Below are 21955 nucleotides of genomic sequence, written 5' to 3'. Positions count from 1 at the left end.
AATTCTGAAAAGTTGCTAAGATATTCATGCTGGTACAGAAATTTATTTTGAAAATCCGAAAGAAAATATGTTTGCAGGAAAAATGCTGGATGCCTTAATTTAAGTTAAATTACTGCTCTGTTGATAAATCTTACCTCAAGTTAAAGGAAAATAGCCAATGCACTGAAACGATAGGGTGTTTAATTTTTAAATTGCTCTGTCATTTATCTTCATTTAGGGAACTTGTGTTTTCAGAAGTTCAATAATGGGGAAAAAGGTTCAGTTTTTTATTGCCTTGTGTGTGACAGGCAAAGCTTGATCTTTTTACTGGAACTCTGTAGAAGTTTTCCCAACTGACACCTAAATACTAAAGCACCTAAATTCAATATCAGCTTTTCAAAATTTTCAGTGCATCTGAACTTGTCTTGACCAACTCTCTACCTTTAAAGCAGAATTGTAGTAGGATAGTTATTTTATTTCCTGACATTCTGCTGCTGATTTTGAGGGATTAAAGATGATAGGTATGAGTCTCAGAGGCTGTGATCAGGGGAGAAATGTGAACAGAAAAGAGAGAGGAAGAATGAAGGGTCACTTGTGACAAAGGAGGGTAGAGAGATGAAAAGGAAAGAAAATAACAGTTAATTAGAAATGAGGAGGAAAATAAAGTATTTTCCAGGTGGTGTGCAGTTTATCTTACAGCAAAACTATCAGTTTTCCCCACCTGTTTCTGGCTACTCCATTACATGGCTTTAGAGCTTGTCAGTCATGCCTTTCATGCATTGTGTAGAAAATGTAAGGAGTGAACTTAAATTGCACACAAGAGCCCATGGACAGGCAGGTGGAAAACAGCTTCTGTTAAACTGGTTTTAAATAAACATCCTGTGAGAGCTTGTGGGAGAATTCTCACTGATTAAGCAAAGATGAAAAGAAGTATCCTTGTCTCTTGTGGAGAAAGAAGAAATGGTAGGTCTTCAATTTTTCAGCTGCTTCATCATCACTGCATACATCAGTACACTATCAGCAGGTGTGTTAGTGACTTTCTTACTGCCTTTCTGCATAGAGAGACACTTTCTCTTACTTCTTGGTAATCCACCCTATCCAATTTTCTTTGTCTTTTATACTGGAGCAATTGAAACCTAGATATAAACACTTGAAACTCAGGCAAAGCTTCTGAAGAACTTCAGGCTATTGAAATAATTGGAGACATCTCTCCACTTTGACAGTGTTAAACTTCAAGATGGACCTATCCTTTAGGTTTACAAAAAAAAAGCCTTTATGTCAGAGATTCTGTATCTAATAGTTCAGTTTGGAACAAAAACCTTGACAGCATGGTTCACTGACAAAAACTTTGGAGGCTGTGATGAAAATCTTGATGTTTTAAGCATTTTGCAGCACCAAAATGAAGAGATACAGCTGCTCAAAATAGCATAATTTCTACTTAAGACAAAGAGTTCCCCCTGCCAAAGGCAGGGTAATTTTTTTTTTGTTAAGACTTGACAAAGGTCTACTTGATAAGAGGTCTACTAATAGCTTTAGCTATTCACACAAATTTGATCCTTATGAAGTAATGAAAACATTAATTGTTATTTTGGTTTGATGGTAGTTTATGTCCCTTTTTTCTTTCACAAGGGACACAACCCTCAGGACTCTGACAGAGAAGTCATTGTAATTGTGACTTTCTGTTTGTGACACCAGAGAGTACAACAGTAGTTAAAAGTACTCAGACATTTGAGATAAGGGATTTTAAAATGAACAGCCGTGGCTTTCTGCTCCTTGTTAACACGTTTTGACAAATGTAATTTTCTGTCAGCAATACAATTTATGTGAGTCAGTCTTCATATTTTGGAAGATTTGTTTTGCTTGCTTCCGAGCAGATGAAGTATATGCTCATCATTAGAAATAGGAGTTTTTGTTCCTTCTCAATTGGAATTGCACTTTGGTTCAGTTGTCAGAGCAAGAATTGTGCCATAACCAGTTAATATCATAAGCTGAGTAAATATCATACTTGGCATGTGAAGGGTATACACTGCTTTTTCAGGAAAAGAAGGTTCTGTCTCCATTATGAAATTTGGTCAGTCTTCTTAGAGAATAGGTTTACCTATATACTTAGGGTTAATCAATTTCAAAGGACTTTTCAGTCTTTACATAGCTCTGTAGCACAAATGTAGATTGGCCGAAGAGTGGGGTTTGGGGTTTTTTCAGGTCTGTTTAACAATGATGAAGCTTGAAAGAAACAGTTTAACACAAGCTCTTGTGAGTTTGGTTTCATGCTGTTCCTACCATCTTTTTTTTAGATGCTTTTTATTCTTGATCTCACTTCTCCCTGGTCCTCTTCCCTTAAAAATAATTGATTTCTGTTCTAAAGTACCTGAAGGCTGTAGACTCACAGAACATCTTCTGACAGTGAGCAGAGCACATTACCTCCCCTTCCCCTGCATTCCCTTTTAGCTCCTGTGCAGGGATTTCCTTATCATGGAAATCAAGGTACTGGGGAAGGGGGCTTGCCCTGAAGTGGGGGTGTTGACATTGGGCTCACTGCCATCTCCATTTCTCCATATTGGCATGGGGTTTCCGTGGCAGTCCCAGTAATTGGTAGGTTGATGACTGTCTTTTAGAGTCCTGGTCCTTAGGCAAGAGTGCTGGCTGCCTGTGCAGCAGCATGAGCTGTGGAAGCATGCCATGCCTAATTTCCCTCAGAAGCATACCAGGAGGATGTGGGATAGATCTCCTTGTTTGTGGGTGAAACAGACATATGATGCACAAGATCATCTTAATTTTCTGCTTATTTGAGCCTTTATAGGAATGTCACTGCATCCAATAGAGGTAACATTACAACACAGTGGAAAAAAACAAAACCAGGACAAAGCAAAAATCACTATGAAAATGTGTGAGCAAATAATGATAGTAATTTTTTTCCCAAAAATTAGTCTGAGACTGTGGATACAGTAAGCTAACCCTCAAAAATAGTTTTGTGTGTGCTTGTTGTATGGCAGGGTAAGTCTAAAGGAGTCATAGTCAGTTTAAATCCTTGGATAATTTAACGAAGGTCAGATTTAAAAATAATTGATGTGAAAAATTTGATTGCAGAATTATGCAACATAGTTGGTTTTGAGTTGGTTTGGTTTTCTTTGTATCATGGCTACTGTGACTGCAAAATGAAGTTTGCACTAGCTCAGCATAGTTTGTCATGCGTATGCATGAACATCTGATCTCTGTCAGCAGTTTCTCTAAGTGACTGCTACAAGCACAGCACGCTCAGTGTGACTTTGAAGAGCTCAGGATTCTTCCTCCATCTGTGTTTTAAAGTAGTGCATAAAGCACGTGCAAACTGTACATGCCTGTGCTGCCTTGTGCCTCTGAACATGCCAGTGCCTCAGAATTGACTTTTATCTCTGCCACAGTGGACCTGCTGTCTTTTAAAAATGCTTGTACTTCCTATGGCTGTAAAATAATCTTGGAAACACGAGCCCCTCCAAACTCATGGAAGGAATCCTCTTGAGAAGTAAATTGCCATTAGTTTCACTGGGGCACTTCAGCACCCCCAGAACTGTCATTTTTGCAGATTGTCACTTGTCACAGAATTCATATTTGCCATAGCAAATCAGTATTTTTCTGTAGCACAGTCTGATAATCCATCTTCCAGTTGGCTCCTTTCTTCTCCAGTTTCACTCCAGAGCAAGGCTAAATGTGGTTCTATGTGGTATTTTAGTGGGCGTTTGTAGGGCATCAGTCAATAAATTGAGGACAGGTCTTGTAGACAGCAGCCTGACAGGTCAGCTTTTGGCTGTCCTACACTGCTTTAAGTTTGTGTCCCTGCTTAAAAAAGCCTCATATATTCACCCTTATGATGGTTATGCTTTTACATCTGACAAATAGATGAGAGAAGTTATTCCTGCTTTACTGGAGCACTGCAGTCACCTGAGGGGCATGTCTTTCTGGGGAAAAAAAGCCCCTGGCTTTTATCTGTGAAGGAATAAGTGGGGTGTTGGTGATGTCAGCAGAAGCATGTGAGGCTAGACTAGCAAGTCTAGCTGAGTGGTGTTCATTAGCATTAACAAAACCGACTTTGAGTTCAGGCCTCACCGTTGTAGAGAAGCTGGATTTCTTTATGTACTCGATCAGCCGTTGGTGTTGTGCTGCGCATGTAGCTTGCCTTATGTGTTGTTTTTTGGGGTACAAGTTGCTTTTAACAGACATTTTCATTGCAATATTGTTGCAGTATGTTCCATTTCCTAATGATGGACTGAAGCCAGTTGTGTACCTTCCTGTTTTAAAAATTGATCTTGTTTTTTGTTTGTTTTTTTCCTTATTTATCCAACAGGGTGGTCTGAGTGCCCAAGCTTTTGTTCGCATTGAGATAGAAGATATTAATGACAACCAACCCATTTTTGAACAAGACATCTATGTGACAAGTATCAGCAGTCACACACAGCCAGGAACAGAAATCATCAATGTTGTTGCCACAGACAGAGATTCAGGAGTGTTTGGTGTTGTCACATACGAACTGGTCCCAGGAGAATTTTCTTCTTTTTTCACAGTGGATACATCCACAGGTACTGTGTGAGTCTGTGATTCAGAAAGGTGATAATTATTCAAGATTCATATTTTTCTTGATGATGCTTTTTGTATTTGGAGTCATGTCATACAGGTGAAACTTGGATACTGAGGGAAAATAATTCTAGAGGTTGATGGAGGATTTAGATTTAACATGAAACCTTTGTATTCACTGGAATAAGCAGAAGAATGGAAAACATAGTACATACCAGCACAATGAAGGACAAGGAGTATGCCACTCACCCACTATTTTCAGCCCTAAGTCTATTGATCATTGTAAGAAATAATAAAACGTTACTTTTTTACAAAAATATTTGTGTTTCTGACATTCTTAGGGCTTACTCTTGAAGAGCAATAAAACACCCTTCAAGGTGCTCCTCCTTTCATTTCTTCTCTGTTTCTGTTCTAATCTTTCTCTGTACTGTGCTAGGATAAGTCCTCATTCTGCTCAGTCTTACAAAGCACATTTTGCCTCCCTGTTTGACTCAATGTTTAGCTTTGTGTCTTTTTCTGCCTTTTACTTTCTGATGTGACACTGCATCCTTCTGGAGGGTGGTTCAATGAAGGAGTGACGGTGAGAGCAGAAAACCAATTATGGCAAAACCAGATCTGTGTGAATTTTTTTAAAGACTGGTTGAAGCTCACATATTGAATTACTCTTCCCATTGCTATAAAGCAGCTTCTGTAGTCAGCTTTCTAACCTTAAAAGAGTTGTCAGCATCAGCTGAGGAGAACATGAACATTGCGTCTACAACAGGCTATGGTGCTTTTCAGTAAGTGGTTGACAAAACTGAAATTGCCATTTTTCTTGAGGCCCAGCCCTTGCATGTGAATGTATCCTGATCAACAGATGGTTATGGCACACATTTTTTTATATGCTTTAAGATAATTTTAGACTGTGGTACATGTGTGTATATATTAGCTCTTTGGCATACAAAATCTTGCAAGGTTCTATTCTTTTAAAATAGTGTCTGTTTTTACACAGCTCCCAAAACATTCCGATGAACAGAAGAAACTAATCTTCTTAGGAAGTCAGGCTGCTTGTCTTGGCTATTTCAGAATTTATTTAACTGTGGACTTTTAACTACCTGTCAAGTCAGGTTCTCAGGGGCATAACTGATGTCAAAAATACATAGGTCAGTCAATAATTAGAAAGCTGGATCTCTACAGGCATTTAACTGGTCATTTTAAAACTGTCCCATCAGGCTTGTTGAAGAGAGCCCCTGTGGATCACATTAGCAGCATTGGCTCTGCAGCAACCCTTTGCTGAAAGAAAGCGTTTTGAAAGGCTTCTTCCTTGGATTGTGACCTTTTGGCCTCTCTTTCCAGTTTGGCACTTTGTATAGGAAAAATGTCATGCTTAATGATGAAGACTCTCTAAGCTTGTAAGTTACTATTACGTCGTGGATCTATCACGGTATTTTATCAAAGGCAGAGCAAATTCAGGGTGAAGTTGCTTGAGGTCATTATTGCTGACATTTCATGATGAGAAAAGCTCTTAGGTCAGGCACTATTCCCAGCATTATAGTGCTTGGAATCTGATTGTACTTAATCAGATCTCCTGGGTAATTCACAAGGTCAGACTGTGTCTAATTTTAACTTATTAATATTAATGCTGTGAGCTTTTTTTTTTCTTTATACACTTTTTCCATTTATATTCTTCCACATCTACTGACAATAGTGCTTATGTTCAGTCACTGGTGAGGCAAATGATTTTTAAACTATTAGAAAAAATAAATATTTTAAACAAAAAAAAACCCAAAACATAAAAATTACCAATTTTTCACACAAAATTTTTGTAATCTTTAAGCTCCTAAACCTGTTCAGTATTCAGAGAGAGGTGAAACAAGTGGTTCACTGTTAGGGCACAGAGATTTTGAGCTCTTCCTCCTTACTTCTTGTTATGATAGAGACATTTTCCAGTGTTCATTGTGCTAAAGCTGTCTTCATATGCTCTGATATATGGCCTAATTTAGCTGTGCCTCTCTGAAGGTTATGTGAGGGACTTCATCTAGTTAGCTGGGCTGCATTTTGTGTACAGAGGGCAATGGACAAGTATGTGAAGGAGCAAGCATTCTCCAGGAGAAGGATGCTCAAACCAGAAAGCCAAATGAGATGATATTACAGTTTGGTCTCTGTTTTTCTGATCTTATGGATGCGCAGCCTGTTACTGATGTGTTCTACAGTTTTTCCAATTTACAGTATGGCATATTCTGTTTTGTCTGCTCTTCTCATTATTAGAGGACCTAAACAGAGGGATAGTGATGGTTTGGAGAATTCTGTGGGTTTGCCTGCCTGATAAGTTTTATTTTTTTAAATAATTATTTTTGTCACTGATAGAAGATTTACTAATGCAGTAATTTTCTCCTTTCTAATTTTGAATTCCTATGTTCATTATAGCCCTTAATATTTTATGTGGACAGAGATATTTTTAGTATGATGAGATTTAAAATAATTAGTGCAGTTTGTCACATTACACTCTGATACATTAAAATCATATTCAAGATGATGCTGTTATCCATGGCATGCAATTTCTGCTTTTCTTTTGACATTTTCTCTTTTTTCTGGCATGAAAAATTTATCCCACTATAATTTTCTTCAAGGGTGTTTGTTGAGTGCTGCACTTAGGATACTCACTAAAAATTGACTTTTGAATTTTTGGGAGATAAATGGATAAAACAGTAAAATAACAACTGAAACCCAAATTCTTAGCTGCTATGGCTTGCTTCTGGGTCTTGTTTGTTAAAACTCTTAGTTTTTCTATGAGCTGTGTTCAGAATATTCTGCCAGCTGGTCAATTCCTGACTATATAGAGTATAACAATACTGCTTTTGTATTTATATTGTATTTTTTTTGTATTTATATTTGTATATTTGTAAATACAAAGATATTATGAGGTTGAGACACAGCCAGGCTCTCTGAAGGGGCTTCATCTTTTGTTTCAAGCACTGGGACCTGTGGATGTTGTAAATAGATAAATTCAGTGGAAGTGGGAAGGAACATTCTTTCGTTGATCAGGTAGATTGATTTTTTTTTATTTTTTTTTAATTCAAAACAAGATTTTACTAGTTACATTTGTTTGCTATTTTAGCTTTTAGACACTGCATTTATTGTTTGTGATATGCTCTTATACTCATAAATAACCTTTATTGTGTTTCTATTTTTGAAAATGTTGAAGTGTTTTTCATTTGATTGATGATAGACTTTCCACAAGAAAAACCACTTTAAGAACTGTGTAACTAGAAAAATGTATGGAGAGGAAACTGTAAACCAGCTTCTCTGCTGGTTCGTGACTCTTGCTATCATTTGTTTCTAGCATTGGTGTAAACAACATCTTGGCTTCATTATGTTGCCTTTTGTAGATATCTGATCCATGCATGATCTATGAACAGTACTCGTGAATTGATTAGAACAGGGCAAGTTGAATAGCTCTTCTGGCTAAGAAACTGTTTGAGCTATGTTTGTTTATTTTCCCATTGTTACCTAACAAGCTATCTGAAAGACAGTGTATTTATAGTTACGGCTGAGCTGGTAATTAAAAATGTAATTCACAGGATGCAATCATAAGTGTGGCAGAAAACCTATGCAGTGCTTAACTTCAAGACTTTAGGATTAACAACTGAATTTGTAAACTTCCATTACAATAACAGCATTAATACTTACCTTCACCCAAGGGCATGTAATTAATTTTTCCATTGATCTTAGTGATGCCCTTTTCAAGAGATGGGCAAAAAGATGGTTATCGTCATCATAGCTCTGGTTCAGGGAAGTTGTTTCAAACCAACAAATTAATAATAGTCCTTGAAAATTATTATGGACCAGTGTGACTTTGTGTCAGTCTTCAGGTAAATGGTCTTTTCATAGCCTTAAAACAAATCTGCTAGCTAGTCCATGTGTGCAGTGTGACTTTGTGTCAGTCTTCAGGTAAATGGTCTTTTCATAGCCTTAAAACAAATCTGCTAGCTAGTCCATGTGTGCAGAGAAAACTTCCATGAAGGCTAAGTAAAAGGCAGCAGCCATTGGTTTGTCTTCATGTGAATGCATTTGTTTTTTAAACCTAGCATGAAAACGATGTAGAGAAAGTATCATTTGCTTAGTGTATGTTACAGCAGTATAAGCATTTAATTTAGTTTCTTTCAACTCTATTAGATATTTAGGCTCGTGTTTCTGCAATTCCTACGTAAATCAGACGCCTAGAACAAAGGCTATGGCCTTCCTTTTGTGTATTTCTTAGAGAATGTTTCTGTGAACATGGGCTGGATGCCAGGTACCCACCAAAGTCACTCTATTACTCCCCTCCTCAGTTGTGCAGGGGAAGAAAATGATGACAAAAGGCTTGTGGGTCAAGAAAAGGGCAGGGAGAAATCTCTCAGCAATTACTGTCACAGGCAAAAGAGATTCAATTTGAGGAAGTGACTTTAATTTATTGGCAATCAAATCAGAGGAGGGTAATGAGAAAAAAAAACTACATCATAAAATATCCTCCCCCCCCCCCCCCCCTTCTTGCACTTAACTTCACTCCCAATTTTCACTATCTCCTCTGGCCTGGCAGCACAGGAGGATAGGGAATGGGAACTGTGAAATTCATCACAAGTTGTCTCTGCTGCTCCTTCTTCCTCACATGCTACTCCTCCAGCATAGGTCATTTCAACAGTATCCAGTCCTTCAGGAACAGAATGATCCAGTGTGGGTTTCCTGCAGGGTCACAACTCCTGCCAGCAAACCTGCACCAGTATGAGCTTCCTATGGGGTCACAGCCTTCTTTGGGCATTCATCTGCTCCAGCGAGGGGTCTTCCATGGGCTGGGGGTGGATCTCTGCTCCACTGCAGACCTCCATAGGCTGCAGCCTCACCATGGTCTGCCACTCCTGTAGCCCCCACACAGACAAACCCTTGCCACATAAACACAGTACACTGAGATTTTTGGAAATCGCTCCATTGACTTGAAGGTACTTGGATCACCCTTTTGTTGTAATGCTTTCTGTCACTTATCTATACAAAAAACCACATTTTGAGGAAATCAGACAAGCCTTGTTGCAAAAGCTGGTTAGTAGCTGAACATTTAAAAAAAAAAATCAGCACAGGAGTACAGCTCCTGCAAAATGAACATTCTTTTGAGGAAGTTTTGAATTGCTAAAAACCTGCTTCCTTTAAGATGAGCTCTGATTTCTTTTTAACAGAAGAACAAAGGACACCATGCAACTAAAATGTCCTGTAAAAGGTGTGGAGCAGTCAACAAGCTTAATCTGTTGGTGAAGAATAAAAGGGTGAACATACCTAAAGATCATGCAAATTTAAGAATATAAGAAGTACCTTAACCAAAACCCAAATTTAATTCCAGCATCTTACCACTTCAACAGTGCCTAGTAATGGATACAAGAAGAGGAGTTGTGGAGCTTGTACAGAACAGTGCCTCACTGGTGTATGTTCCTTGTGGCAGTGTGTATTTTAGTGCTGTGCTACTTCCATTATTGCACTATGGAACCATATGTAAATGCAATTTAATGGCAAACTAACTTATAATGATCTTTGATTTGGTTCAGAATAGATTCGTTCCAGTTAAGGATGATGACAAATTTTGTTCTACTGAAAAAACAGAACTGTTTTTTGACAGATGCATTTTGGGAAATTTTAATTGCATTAAAAAGTTTTGCTTTATTCTTATTGCAATACAGGTTGAAAAGTAATGTTGAAATGCCATCATTGCTTTTTGTGGCAGAAAAACCCCCAAAACTTTACTTTACTCAATGTACTATGGAGTGTTTAATATATAGCAGATTGTACTAGGCATTGAAGTAAAATGGGGATGCGCCCTTTTTAAAGAAAACAAGGCCATATTTATGATGATTGATGATGTTTTCGTATAGTATTGTAGGAAAAAATAGTTTATTTTTAAACTACTTTTGGCATTTTCCTACAGCATGTAGTACATTTGCTAAACATATGAAGAGCCTCACATAAATAACATTTAAAATTAGGAGTGTTTTAGTTTGGAACATTTTGAGGCCACTTCTTTTTTTAAACTGCAGTTTCTCCAATTACTGTCTTTCTGATCTGTCATATGATACTGATAGTGTATTTGGAATGCTGCAAATCAGAGGAATATGTCTGAGACATTGGTTTAGCACAGTAAGTTGTCACCTTTTAAAAATTTTGAGTTAAATCAAAAAAGAAAAATTTGTGATCTCAGCTATTTGTGGACATTTACCTCCACTGAGATCTCATCTAATGAGACATTTACCATAAAGAATGTAGAAAATAGTATATTGTCCTAAAAGCACACAAAACTTGCTGTAGTAAGTGTAAGAGTGCAGATTTGGCCCTGAAAGAAAGTTGTGTAGCAGAACAGCATGAAAAAATATCCATATTGCTATCTCTTAACGTACCTCTTTTTTCTTTCATGCATAAAATCCAATAAAATCAACCATCTACAAAGAGAAATATTCCTACAAGCTATGTGGCAAAAACTCAACCATGCAATAGTGGAGCGTACATGAGATTATTGTGTATGAAAGAATGCAAAGTACTACCAAAAATACTCCTGGCCACCCTCTTTTCTCCTAGTTAAGCCAGTGTCAGATCTCAGAAACAGAAGAACCCACCAGAAGAGGCAAAGAGCAAACTTCCATGGCATTGCACAGAGGATGTGGGCTGATTTAAAAAAAAGCAATGGTAAAAAGCAAAAAGTTATGCCCAAAACTCCCATTTTAGAGGAGGGGAATAATGATATTTATACAGTGAAATTCAGACAACTGTTTTCTTTGCTGGAGACTGTATATGTCTCAGAGCACAGGATTTATTTACTGTACGTTGCATTCTCAGTTAACCTAAAGAAAAGAAGAAAGTGGTAGGTCACACCAAGGGAGCAGACAGCTGTGGTACAACGTTACAATGAATGTAGCAGGGAAGTGTGTGCAACAGAAAATCAGTTAATTTAAATGAAGGGCAGCATCTGGAATGTTTTGTAATGCTCTTAATATAAGAACAACAAATATATCTTCTTTGGCTTATAGCAGGCTTCATTCTGTATCTATCCTGATACATCTTTTTGTACAGTGCCCTCAAAGAAATACCATCCCTGGTTACCATGGCAGTCAAGTTTTGTTACCAGGCTGTGCACTGGGCTGTTTTTGGATCTAGAACCTGGCAGCTTGATTGAACAAGGTCCTTGCCTGAAAAGGTCCTTTGATTAAAAAGATGTTTTTGGAAAACTTTGATAAGCTAAGCAAGAAAAGGCAACCTGCTGAGAAGGTGTGGCTGGGCTGGAGCTGTGCAAATTGTGGGAGGTCTCTGCCGTTGTCTTTGAAAACACAGCAATTCACCAGGCTGAAGTCCTGCCTGCTTACTGGTGTAAGCTTTGATTGCTGGATGAACTCATGTTTGTGTGCGAGTGTTTGCTTTGTACACAATCAGACATCAAACACGCTCTGAGTTACTATTATGTCAGATTAAAGGACATAAACCAGGACAAAAACAAAGAAAATCTTGTAACAGCAAATTATATCTCTTCAGTTATCTGTTTTACTGAAAAAGTAGAATTTTGTTGAGTTTTTTGTTGCTTTGTTGCTTCTTTGGTTTTTTTAGGGAATAATTTTTTAAACATGTAATACTAAAAGCAGAGAAAGCTAGGAGACACCTTATCTTCTAAACTGACAAACTACAGTTTGTAGGGACATAAAATTTTGCATCCCAAATTGCAAGACTATGTCTAAAAAGCACTTGTGTAAGAGAACTGAGCCTGGATGATACAAAACCATTCTCGTCCTATATTCATGCCCGCTTTTGCTCAACATTAGAGGCTGATGCTCAGGTGGGTATACTGTTTGTGAATAATGGAACTTCTGTAAATAGAAATTCATATTTTGTGTGTTGATGAATACTTCTTAACTCATTGAAACTCTCTGTAACCTATAGTATTTGAAATGTAGTCATGCAGTAGTGTCATACTTCTGAGGGGAGCTGCAGTATTAAAACTGCTTATGTTATTTTATAGATTCAGGTACTGGTTTGTTATGTGCAGACTCCCAGCATGGTCAGGTTCTGATGAAGTGCTCTAGGACAGACTTCTGTGTGCTAAGCTAATTCTTGTGATTAAACACAGTATGTTTATATAGTATTGGTTGTAGACACTAAGTCCTTTTATAGCTATTTCTCTTTCTAAGAGGAAAACTATAAATTGAGCAAAAGAATTTGCTACAGAGGGGCCTGTGTTGAAAACATCTCCAGTGCAGGGGTATGAGACCTGTAAAGTAGAAATGTACCTAGAAGATTGATATGGGCTTTATCAGTTATTTTCTACAAAAATATTCAAACACTGAATATTTTCAAACTGAAGAAGTCCTCTTCTTTGCTGAAATGCAAACCAGCGTTTGTGTCATCAAAAGTAAGCTTTTTAAAGACTTTCATGTGAGCTGAAGCTGTGTGTATTATAGCAGGTAGACTGTAAAGGTAATTCCTTATTAATTCCTTATTAATTCCTTTCTTCCCCTGGCAGTTATTAAACCAGCTTTTCAGTGTATTTGGCAGAGTGTTGCTATGGTTACCAGCAAGAATGCAGCTTCACTAAAAAAGGCGCATTTTAAGTCCAGGTAAAATGCTAAAGCTGGAATCTGTATGCAATGCTAAGATGACAGCATAGGCAATGAGTTGGATAAACTTAAATAGAAATGTCAAGCAGAAACACTGTCATTCTTCCTTAAAACAATGCTGATTTTAATGCTATTGTGAAATGCACGCTTCCTAACTGCATTCATATTCTGGAGGATCACCCAGCACAGACGTGCTCATCTTGAAGTTTTTTTCTGAAACATAAAGAGCAAAGCTGTGCAGGCACCCCTGCACTGGGAAGTGGCCGAGCTGGGATGGGTGCTTTGGGCAGATCAGTGGGTCAGTTCTGACCTGCACAGTAAAAACAGCAGGCCCAGTGGCCAGCTTTGAAGGTGAACTGGGGTGAGGAACCATGTGGACCTTTTGGCCATCTGCTTGTTGTCTGAGCTGTGTCAGGTAATGCCAGCTGGCCCATACTAGGTTATTTGCTGAAGAAATAGTGCCATCATTTAATGTTTATAAGGGTGGTTGCTTTGAAGGGCTTAGGTAACACCACTGGCAACTGTTGATTGAATTTTCTTCCTCTTGCTGTATTCTAAAGTTGCTTTTCTATTTCATGAACAATGATATAATATTAGAAGCTGTTTAAGCATACCTATGCAATCCAGACTTTGTTACTGAAGTTAGTGCATCCTGGTATTTATCTTTGCAGCACTTGACTAGTGGAAAACATTTGGTTTACCTACAAATGGCTATAAATGTAGGGCTGGTTTTTGTTTTGCTAATGGTAGAACCCTGTGCAAAACCAGATTTTCAAAGTGCTCAAATGGAGATGTGTGTAGAAGCCCTATTGGGCTAACCAGTATGATTTTTTCTTCCATACAAAAAGTTCTTTTGGTGAGTGAACCTACTTTGGTGCTGTATGCTGTTGTAAGATTAGGACAGAACACAGGATCATTAATATAATAAAACATGTATTTTAAAAGAATCTTTGCATGTGGATTCCTATATCCTGCCTTTAACTGTTGAGAAACAGCAGTTAACCCACTTGTGGAATAGGGTGCACCTCCACAAAAATAAGAACAGCAAAATCCCATGAGAAATGTTGCCATTGCTAGAGGATAGTGGGTGTCAGAGTCCTGTCCTTCATTAGTGCATTTGCACTTCCAGGGTGAATAGGCACAAAGTGAAGAGCAAGACTTCTTGGAAATTCATGCCCTACCATGTACAGTGAGCGAGGAAGTAAGAAGCAGATTAAAGAGTTGTCTATTAGGATTTTGCCTTCAGTATTAGTTCTCCCCATACATTCAGTCCTCCAAACCATCGTAACAATTTCTGCTAGCCCTTAAGCACAGATTGTTCTGCAGCAAAACATCTGTAATTCCAGCTGTGCTGACCTGCCTTGGAGAAGAGCTATTCCCAGACTTCAGCCTGCAGTATCCAGATCATACCCAGGCAGCAGGCAGTCTGTATGTCATGCTTTTGATTTATAGGGTTGGGATCTGCAATCAGTTATGCCCATGCAGATCTAGTCAAGAAAATGAGATTGCCAGGGTGTGAATGAGGCTGGATGTTAATGTTTCATCTGGTGTGTAATTATAGGATTGTTCACCTGCAAAGCAGAAATGATTCCAGCTCTCTCTCATGCAGAATAAGGAATTAACCAGAGGTAAAATCTTCAGAGCACTGCAGTGATATAAATATTAATTTGAAAAATGGGAATGAAATGTTTTTAAAGGCAGCAGATAAGACTGTTCATTTATATGGTGAGTCAAGCTGTAAGAAAGGTGGCACTTTTCTTAAAAAGTGGACCCACACTTGTGTATTTGTGGTCCCCTGTTGGGAGCTTTAGTAAAACATTCCTTGCAGAGGAGCTGTTTCATCCTTTTCCATTGTCAATGTTTATAGAAACTGTTGTACATAATGGAAGAATATATTCTCTACCACAGCAAACTAATTGTCTTTTAAGTTCTCTCTGAAGCCTAGAATTACAGGCTGCAAATAATTGTGGTAATAATAAGCCCCAATCTTAATTACAGGATGAGGAAGAAAGGAAAACCATGGTTCATCTTCAGTCTGTTACTTAGAGAGACAGGCCTCTGTTGAGTTTCACACACTGGACCTGTGACTTTGACAGTTCCTGCTCCGTGTAATTTCCTTCTGTGTTTCTGCCTTTGCAGTGTAGTACTCGGGTACCTCCTGTGCCCTGCTGCAGCAGATGAAATGCATCCAGCCAGCTCTGCTCTGAGGTGTGCTAGCAGCTGCTTTTGGCCCAAGTGGTCCTGACTGTCCATTTTAGTCACAGTCTGCCGTTTTACCTAATCATACAGAAAGTGAAATCCCAGATGCTGTTTTCTTCTACAACTTCTTTCCCATCATGTGGTGTGATAATAGAGCCTAATGAGGCTTGTTCACCAACATATGGCAGAGCTATCTCAAATGTCTCTATAGATTATATATATATCCAGATGCAAAGCTAATGACCAGTCCTACAAATGCTGAAATAAACAGAATGTACACAGTTAAAAGTCAAAATGGGTTATTAAATTTCTGCATACTACAGTTTTTGAGGTTGGAGGGAGCCATATGGAAAACACATACTTTTTACTTGCATTTTGCTACTGTTCTTATGGTATTCCTGGTCCTGCAAAAGAGAGCTGAGTTGGTGAAATGGACTTGCCTATACCCTTTTTTCCCTAGGACACAGCAAAAGAATGAAGAAAGAAAACAAATCTTTTATTAATTTTCTTTCTGCTTTCTATAACTGAACTGGCATGGAATGTGCTGCGATGTGTCTAAGTCAGCAGAGAAGGAGCTTTGGTTCTGAAATATTTCTTTTCCATCAAGTCTTCAGAGCTCCTGGAATGGAGCACTGTTTGCTCCACCCTTTGCTAAAGGATGTTCTGAAGTCTTTAGTTACTCCTCCGAGAGTAAGATTTTCAGTTTGATGCTTTTCTGTAGAAGTTTTCCAGTTCTCCACATACCTCTTGAAGTATCTAAATGAGGACATATTTATATCCTTGTCAATAGAAAAATATCCAGTTGGTCAAATTAGTAACATAAGTCCATTTGATTTATTTAAATTAGACAGAAATTATATTAAAAATCCATGTGTATATGTTTATCCTCTGGGGAAAAATAGTTAAACCCTATCTAAAAGGGTTTTTCCTTCAAGCTACAATTACTCAGATTACTTGGGAATTGCCAAAAGTTTGTCCTTGAAGGACTACTTTTTTGAGCTGCTTAAGTAATCATAAAACTCAACAATTAGAAAAAAAAAAAAAAATTAAAAAGCCAAAATAAGGTTGTTTCTTAGAATTGCATCAGTTGTTAGCAAAGCTAAGCTGGATTCAGCTGAGCTAGATCATCACTGCACCCTGAATCCATCTGTATCAATGCTGAGCTTTTAGTGTGGTTTGTCACACTGGAATAAGTGTCCCTTTTTTGTTAGTGAAAAGCATTTTTCCTTGATCCTGAAGACCCTTTTACTGCATTTTAAGCATATCAAGACATATAGTTTATTATAGTCTTCTGGCAGTATATTTGGAAAGTATACTGCATGCACACACATTTGAATCTTTCTCAGAATTTTATGTATTTTCCATTATTCTGCATTAAATGGATTGTAGAAAATTAAGGCTGTAGCTTCACCCTGAATTCTGAGAAGATATATTCTCATTGAATCATGCACTGATTCTCTTAAGACACTTTGAGCTAATGCTAGTTTTATCCTGTCTAACCACTGAATGTCCAACTTGAATGGCAGACATCATCCCTACTAAACTCTTCTTGACAGCCAGGGAATTATAAAGGTAGCCCAACGTTTAAAGGTTTGGTTTTACTGAACTGCCAGAGGTTCTGTGTCTTAAGCAGCTTCTACAAAAAGCTAGGTAATTTCTTAAAAATATCTGTCGGTATGTAAAGGATTGTCCCTATTAGTTGAATGGAGTTTACTGCAATTTTACTGCTTAGGACACTGTGATTTTAGCATTTAGTGTATATTTAGTTAAACTCACTCGTTGTTAAGAAAAATTTTCCTGCATTTGGTCACCTTTCATCTTCATTTTCATGTTGAAAATCTTACTTTGCAAATATATTGTCTTGAGGAATGAACATCCAAAGTACTATATTTTGGGACAGAACATTGCATAATTTTCAAAGAATTAGTTCATACAGTTTATATAAAACGTAATTCTTAGAAGTTTGAAAATTCAATGGACCTTAGAATTCACTATTAAAGGGTATTTTGACAGAAAGCTGTGATCAGACAGCAGGTGATTGTTTCCCAGATATTTTCCACAGAGCCCCCTGCTCCTAAGATTTATATTTTTGGGGCTTTAACTCCATTTGTATGGATGTTTTATTTCAGGAGTTATTTAAGCAGAATGTCTCTGTGGCCTGTTTGAAATAACATTAACTTTACCATTTGCAAAGATAAATTAATTTGTAACAATACTTTTTTTCTACCCCAATGCATTTCCGAGTTGCTATAGACTAGTAGTAGCAGTAAAATTTAGCATCATTAAAGATTTAACTGAATCTGTGTTTCTAAAATCAGAATTATGGACACTGTGTTTTGAAACAGAACTTGCTGTGTTCCAGTGGCTCTGTGAATGGTAAAGATCATAAAGTTTTAAAAACTTGGCTCTCAAGAATTGAATTGGGAGTGCTGATTTTTGTCCACATGGTCTGACTTTCTCTTAGAGTAGCGATACATGTTAAAACTAATTTGACAGCCTGCTGAATGTGGTCTTCCATCTCTCTTAAGTGCTATTTTATTTCTGTGTACTTTCAGGAATTATTTACCTTACCTCAGCTCTTGGCCACCTGACACGTTCTGCAGTCCTCCTGACAGTTTCTGCACGGGATGGGGGTGGCCTTCCCTCTGCCAGCAATGCAGCTGTCACAGTAAACATCCTTCAGACTGTTTTGGTTCCTGCCACATTTGAGAGATCTCGGTATAGCTTTTCTGTTCCAGAAGATGCACCTGAAGACAGCGTGATTGGCACTGTGAAGGCCAGAGAGCCTACAAGTAAGTCACATTCTCGGTCAGAGATTGTTGTATTTTTGTTGTGACCATTAACTGGAAATAGCTGTGGATGATTTTTATTTCCCCCATAAACCTCCATGTTATTCATTCAGTCTGTCAAGCTTTAAATAGAATTTACTGTTGGTGTTTACAGCAACTGGTGTAATGGCTGGTTTATCAGGTTGCTCTTTAGAACAGTTGGAGATTCATGGTATGCTCCTTGGTGGTCCATGGAGATTGGCAATGGGCTTCATTTTAATCCTGATGGATTTGTGTAATTGTAAATGGGGAGATAGGAAGCATGTTGTGAAAGTTAAAGTAAGTGTGACGGTTTGGCTTATGTTAAAGCATTAGCCATGCAAGCCAAATCTCAGAGCAATACTTAAAATAAGAAAGTATTCAGAAGTTTCAGAGGATCTTCAAGAAATGCTCTTGGCCCCCCGTCAAAAAACCAAACGACCAAACAAAACCCCACACTGTCTCAAATTAAGGGAAGTCCAGATGAATGTTTGTGGGACCTTTTGAAAATATATTTAATCCAGCTGGTTTTGTTATCATTTGTAAAGGGAAATGGGTTAGCTCCTGACAGTCCTTGGTCATAAAAAGCCCTGTCCTAAGAGCTCTATGTATTTGGTTCCGATGCAGAGCAGCGGGATCCGTGAGTGCACATAATAGCCTGATGATGGATCTGTAAATATAAGGTGGTAGATGACAAGATTTCATACAAACTTGATTAGTCAGGTCCTCCCATTTCCTTCTTTTGGGAAGGACTGTCCTCAGGGTGGAGATAGCACCCATGGGGTGGCCTTGGTAGTAAGCCTGAATCTTGAGACGGCTTGTGCTTTAGGTAGCATCTGATGTATAAATGTTACAACAATGATCACCCATGAACAGTAAATTTATTAAAATACTTTTTTTTTTTTCAGGGAACTGCCACCTGTTTCATTCCTTGCTATAGTAAATGCCTGTGTGTAGTGAAATTGCTCCCACTAGACTAATTTATAGGAATGTTTTTTCTGTATTTTACATCAGGGAAAAACAAGAGGCTATTATGTGATTTTCTCTATAGAGTTTTATAATACCAGTGTGATGAAAATCAAACAGTGCAGAAGTGGACAAACTGTATTCATTCATGTTTTTCTGAAGGGCTCCAGGGATGGGAAGAAGGAAGCATAAAAAGCCTAAGAATGTCAAACATCTGTGTAGCTTACATTTATTCCATTGAATTTAGCAGCATTCATTCCCCCAGATGTTCTTGCCTATGTTTGTTATCACTTCCATATTTTGTTTTATTTTTTTTTACATTTTTTGTTGTTGTTTCTATTTCTAGATTCGTTAGAGGTGGTTTCTTATAGAATTTGCTCCGGTGATCCACATGGAAAGTTCTCTATCGACCCCCAGGTTGGCATTATCCGCACCAAGAAACAGCTTGACCACGAAGCTCAGCCTGTTGTGGTGCTCACTGTTCAGTCACAGCTGGGTAATTCCCCTGTCTACAGCAGCACTCAAGTCAACATATCTGTGACAGACATTAATGACAACCCCCCAGTATTTCCTACCAAATCTGATAAAGTAACCATCTCACATACCCAGCCTCCTGGCACTGCTGTCTACATTGCTCACGCAGAAGACAAAGATAGTGGTCTAAACGGGGCAATCAAATACAGTATTGCGAGCAAGCAGTCAGATGCATTTAGCATTGATCCAAGTCTTGGAGTGGTAAACCTTACCAGGACGGTGTTTGCAGAAAAGCAGCAGGAATATACTCTACACATAGCAGCTGAAGACTGTGGAAGTCCTCCTCTGACTTCTTTGCTGGCGTTGACAGTGGTTATTGAAGAGCAGAAGATGGGTCCTACTTTGGTTTTCCAAAGCTTGGTGTATCAAGTAGAAATCAGTGAAGCAACCTCTCCAGGTGCCCAAATCCTTCAGGTTCAAGCCCACTCACTTGATCCACACAGCATTACTTCCAATCTGACATATTCCTTAGAGCCTAGCACTGATTCTGTTGCATTTGGAATCAGCTCTGATACAGGCTGGGTTTATCTTCGGAAACGTTTGAACTATGAATGCGCACAGATGCTGAGTTTTAGAGCCTTGGTCAGCACATCTCAGAATGAAAACCTTAGGCAAAATGCAAGTACATCTATAATAGTTAATGTGCTGGATGAAAATGATCATTCTCCCATGTTTATGCGTGAGAGCTACTTCTTTGAAATTGAGGAAAATCCAATTCCCAGTGGTGTGGTTGGCACCATTACAGCCATTGACAAAGACTCAGGAAGAAATGGACAGCTTTCCTATTTCCTCTTGTCTGATGGAAAATATTTCAAGATTAATTCCAACACAGGTAGCATTTTATGATTTATAATCTGCGTAATACTGCTTTTGGAAAGCAGCCTTCCCTAAGGGTATGGAAGTAAAGTATAAAGCTTTCGGGAACTGCTGTGAATCTTTTTGCTTGATATATAAATATTTTAACTCCAAGCTTCACAATCTGGGGAATGAAATAAACCAAATACATTTTCATGAAAGATGGACTAGCCCTTAGGATTTTATATTTTTCATTACTTTGTTCATGTCACTTGGGCGTAAGTTTCAGTGTTTGGCCAAAAAAAAATAAGTTTTAAGTTATAACTTCAGTAGTTCATATGGGAAATTTTTCTGCCTGTGATCAAGTAGAGTTGAAAAGTACAGATCAGCCATAAGTAACTATAAAGGTACTTATGAAATTAGACAAAGTGATTTAAAATATTTGTGAATGTTTCTGTAACTGACATCAAAACTGAGTTTGTGTTGTACATGGCGTCACAGAAGTCAAATTGGCTGAGAGAAATTTTTCACAGCATAGGGTGTACTCTGTAGTGAATCCCTAATGCCTCAAGTAATAGGGGCTATGTGTACACCGTATAACACCAGGGACCAGAGCATGGAAAGCCTAAAGGAAGGGAATCCTTCAAGGGACACAGGCACTGTAAATAATCCAGTTTAGCAAAATGATATGGAGGGAGCAAAGATCTGCTGTTGAAAATTCCAGTTTCCAGATGTCCAGTCCCCGTGTGGAGTGAATAGGCATTGCCAGAATTTCTCTATATGAATCTCAAAATAAAAGCAGGTTCCTTTTGAGTACACTCACAGAAGCTTACAGGCAAACAGAATACTGGAAGTTAACCAAGAAGATATATAAAACCCATGTGGTTATCTGTGTGATGAGCTTTGGTCAACCACAAATCTCTGGTTATATTGGATATGGCTAAGTAGATAGAGAGAAGATTGGTCAGATTTATTTGCTGGGTTTACTAGAATGTATGGGAGCATAAGGGTTTATGATTAATGTACATAATTAATAAAGGCCCCTTGTCAGCAGTTAAACCCCAGTGTTCATGTATTATGTGTCCTGAAGTGTGGTGAAGGCCAGATGGATTTCTTTGGAAGGTCAGCACTTTGGTTCACACTGTTTTATACCTTTGCTCTGGGGTGTTCAGTGCTCACTAAAAATGTCGTAGGGCTCTAAAGTACATTTGCAAAATTGCTATTGACAGATGTTTCTACAGAACGGGGTTTGAGGTTTTCGTGTCAGTGATCAGACGTATCAGAGGGCACGTATCATTATTACACATGAAGTCAAATGCGTAATTGCACGGGCTGAGATGAGTGCTAGCGTACGCTAAACGCCTAACTCCCTTTCTCCTCCCTTTTCCTTGGCCGTCAGGTGAAATCATAAACTGGGCGGCGCTGGACCGCGAGGAGCGGGCGCACCACGAGCTGCGGGTGCTGGTGACGGACGCGGGCCGGCCCCGGCGCAGCGCCACGGCCGCCGTGCGCATCTCCGTGCGCGACCGCAAC

The 21955-nt window shown here is 38.4% G+C and overlaps 1 protein-coding gene across 1 annotated transcript in view; it reads left to right on the top strand.

Annotated features, from left to right (window-relative positions):
- DCHS2 (dachsous cadherin-related 2) overlaps positions 1-21955 on the top strand; it is a 67190-nt gene that overhangs the window by 7091 nt on the left and 38144 nt on the right. The window contains exons 3-6 of the mRNA XM_033513608.1: positions 4301-4532; positions 17876-18112; positions 19440-20468; positions 21822-21940. Of these exons, the coding sequence (XP_033369499.1) occupies positions 4301-4532; positions 17876-18112; positions 19440-20468; positions 21822-21940 (1617 nt within the window). The remainder of the gene's footprint in view (positions 1-4300; positions 4533-17875; positions 18113-19439; positions 20469-21821; positions 21941-21955) is intronic.

This window comes from Parus major, chromosome 4 (genome assembly GCF_001522545.3).
Source record: "Parus major isolate Abel chromosome 4, Parus_major1.1, whole genome shotgun sequence".
Lineage (NCBI taxonomy): Eukaryota > Metazoa > Chordata > Aves > Passeriformes > Paridae > Parus > Parus major.
The sequence above is the reverse complement of the archived record's forward strand: the minus strand, read 5'-3'. Positions and strand labels throughout refer to the sequence as shown.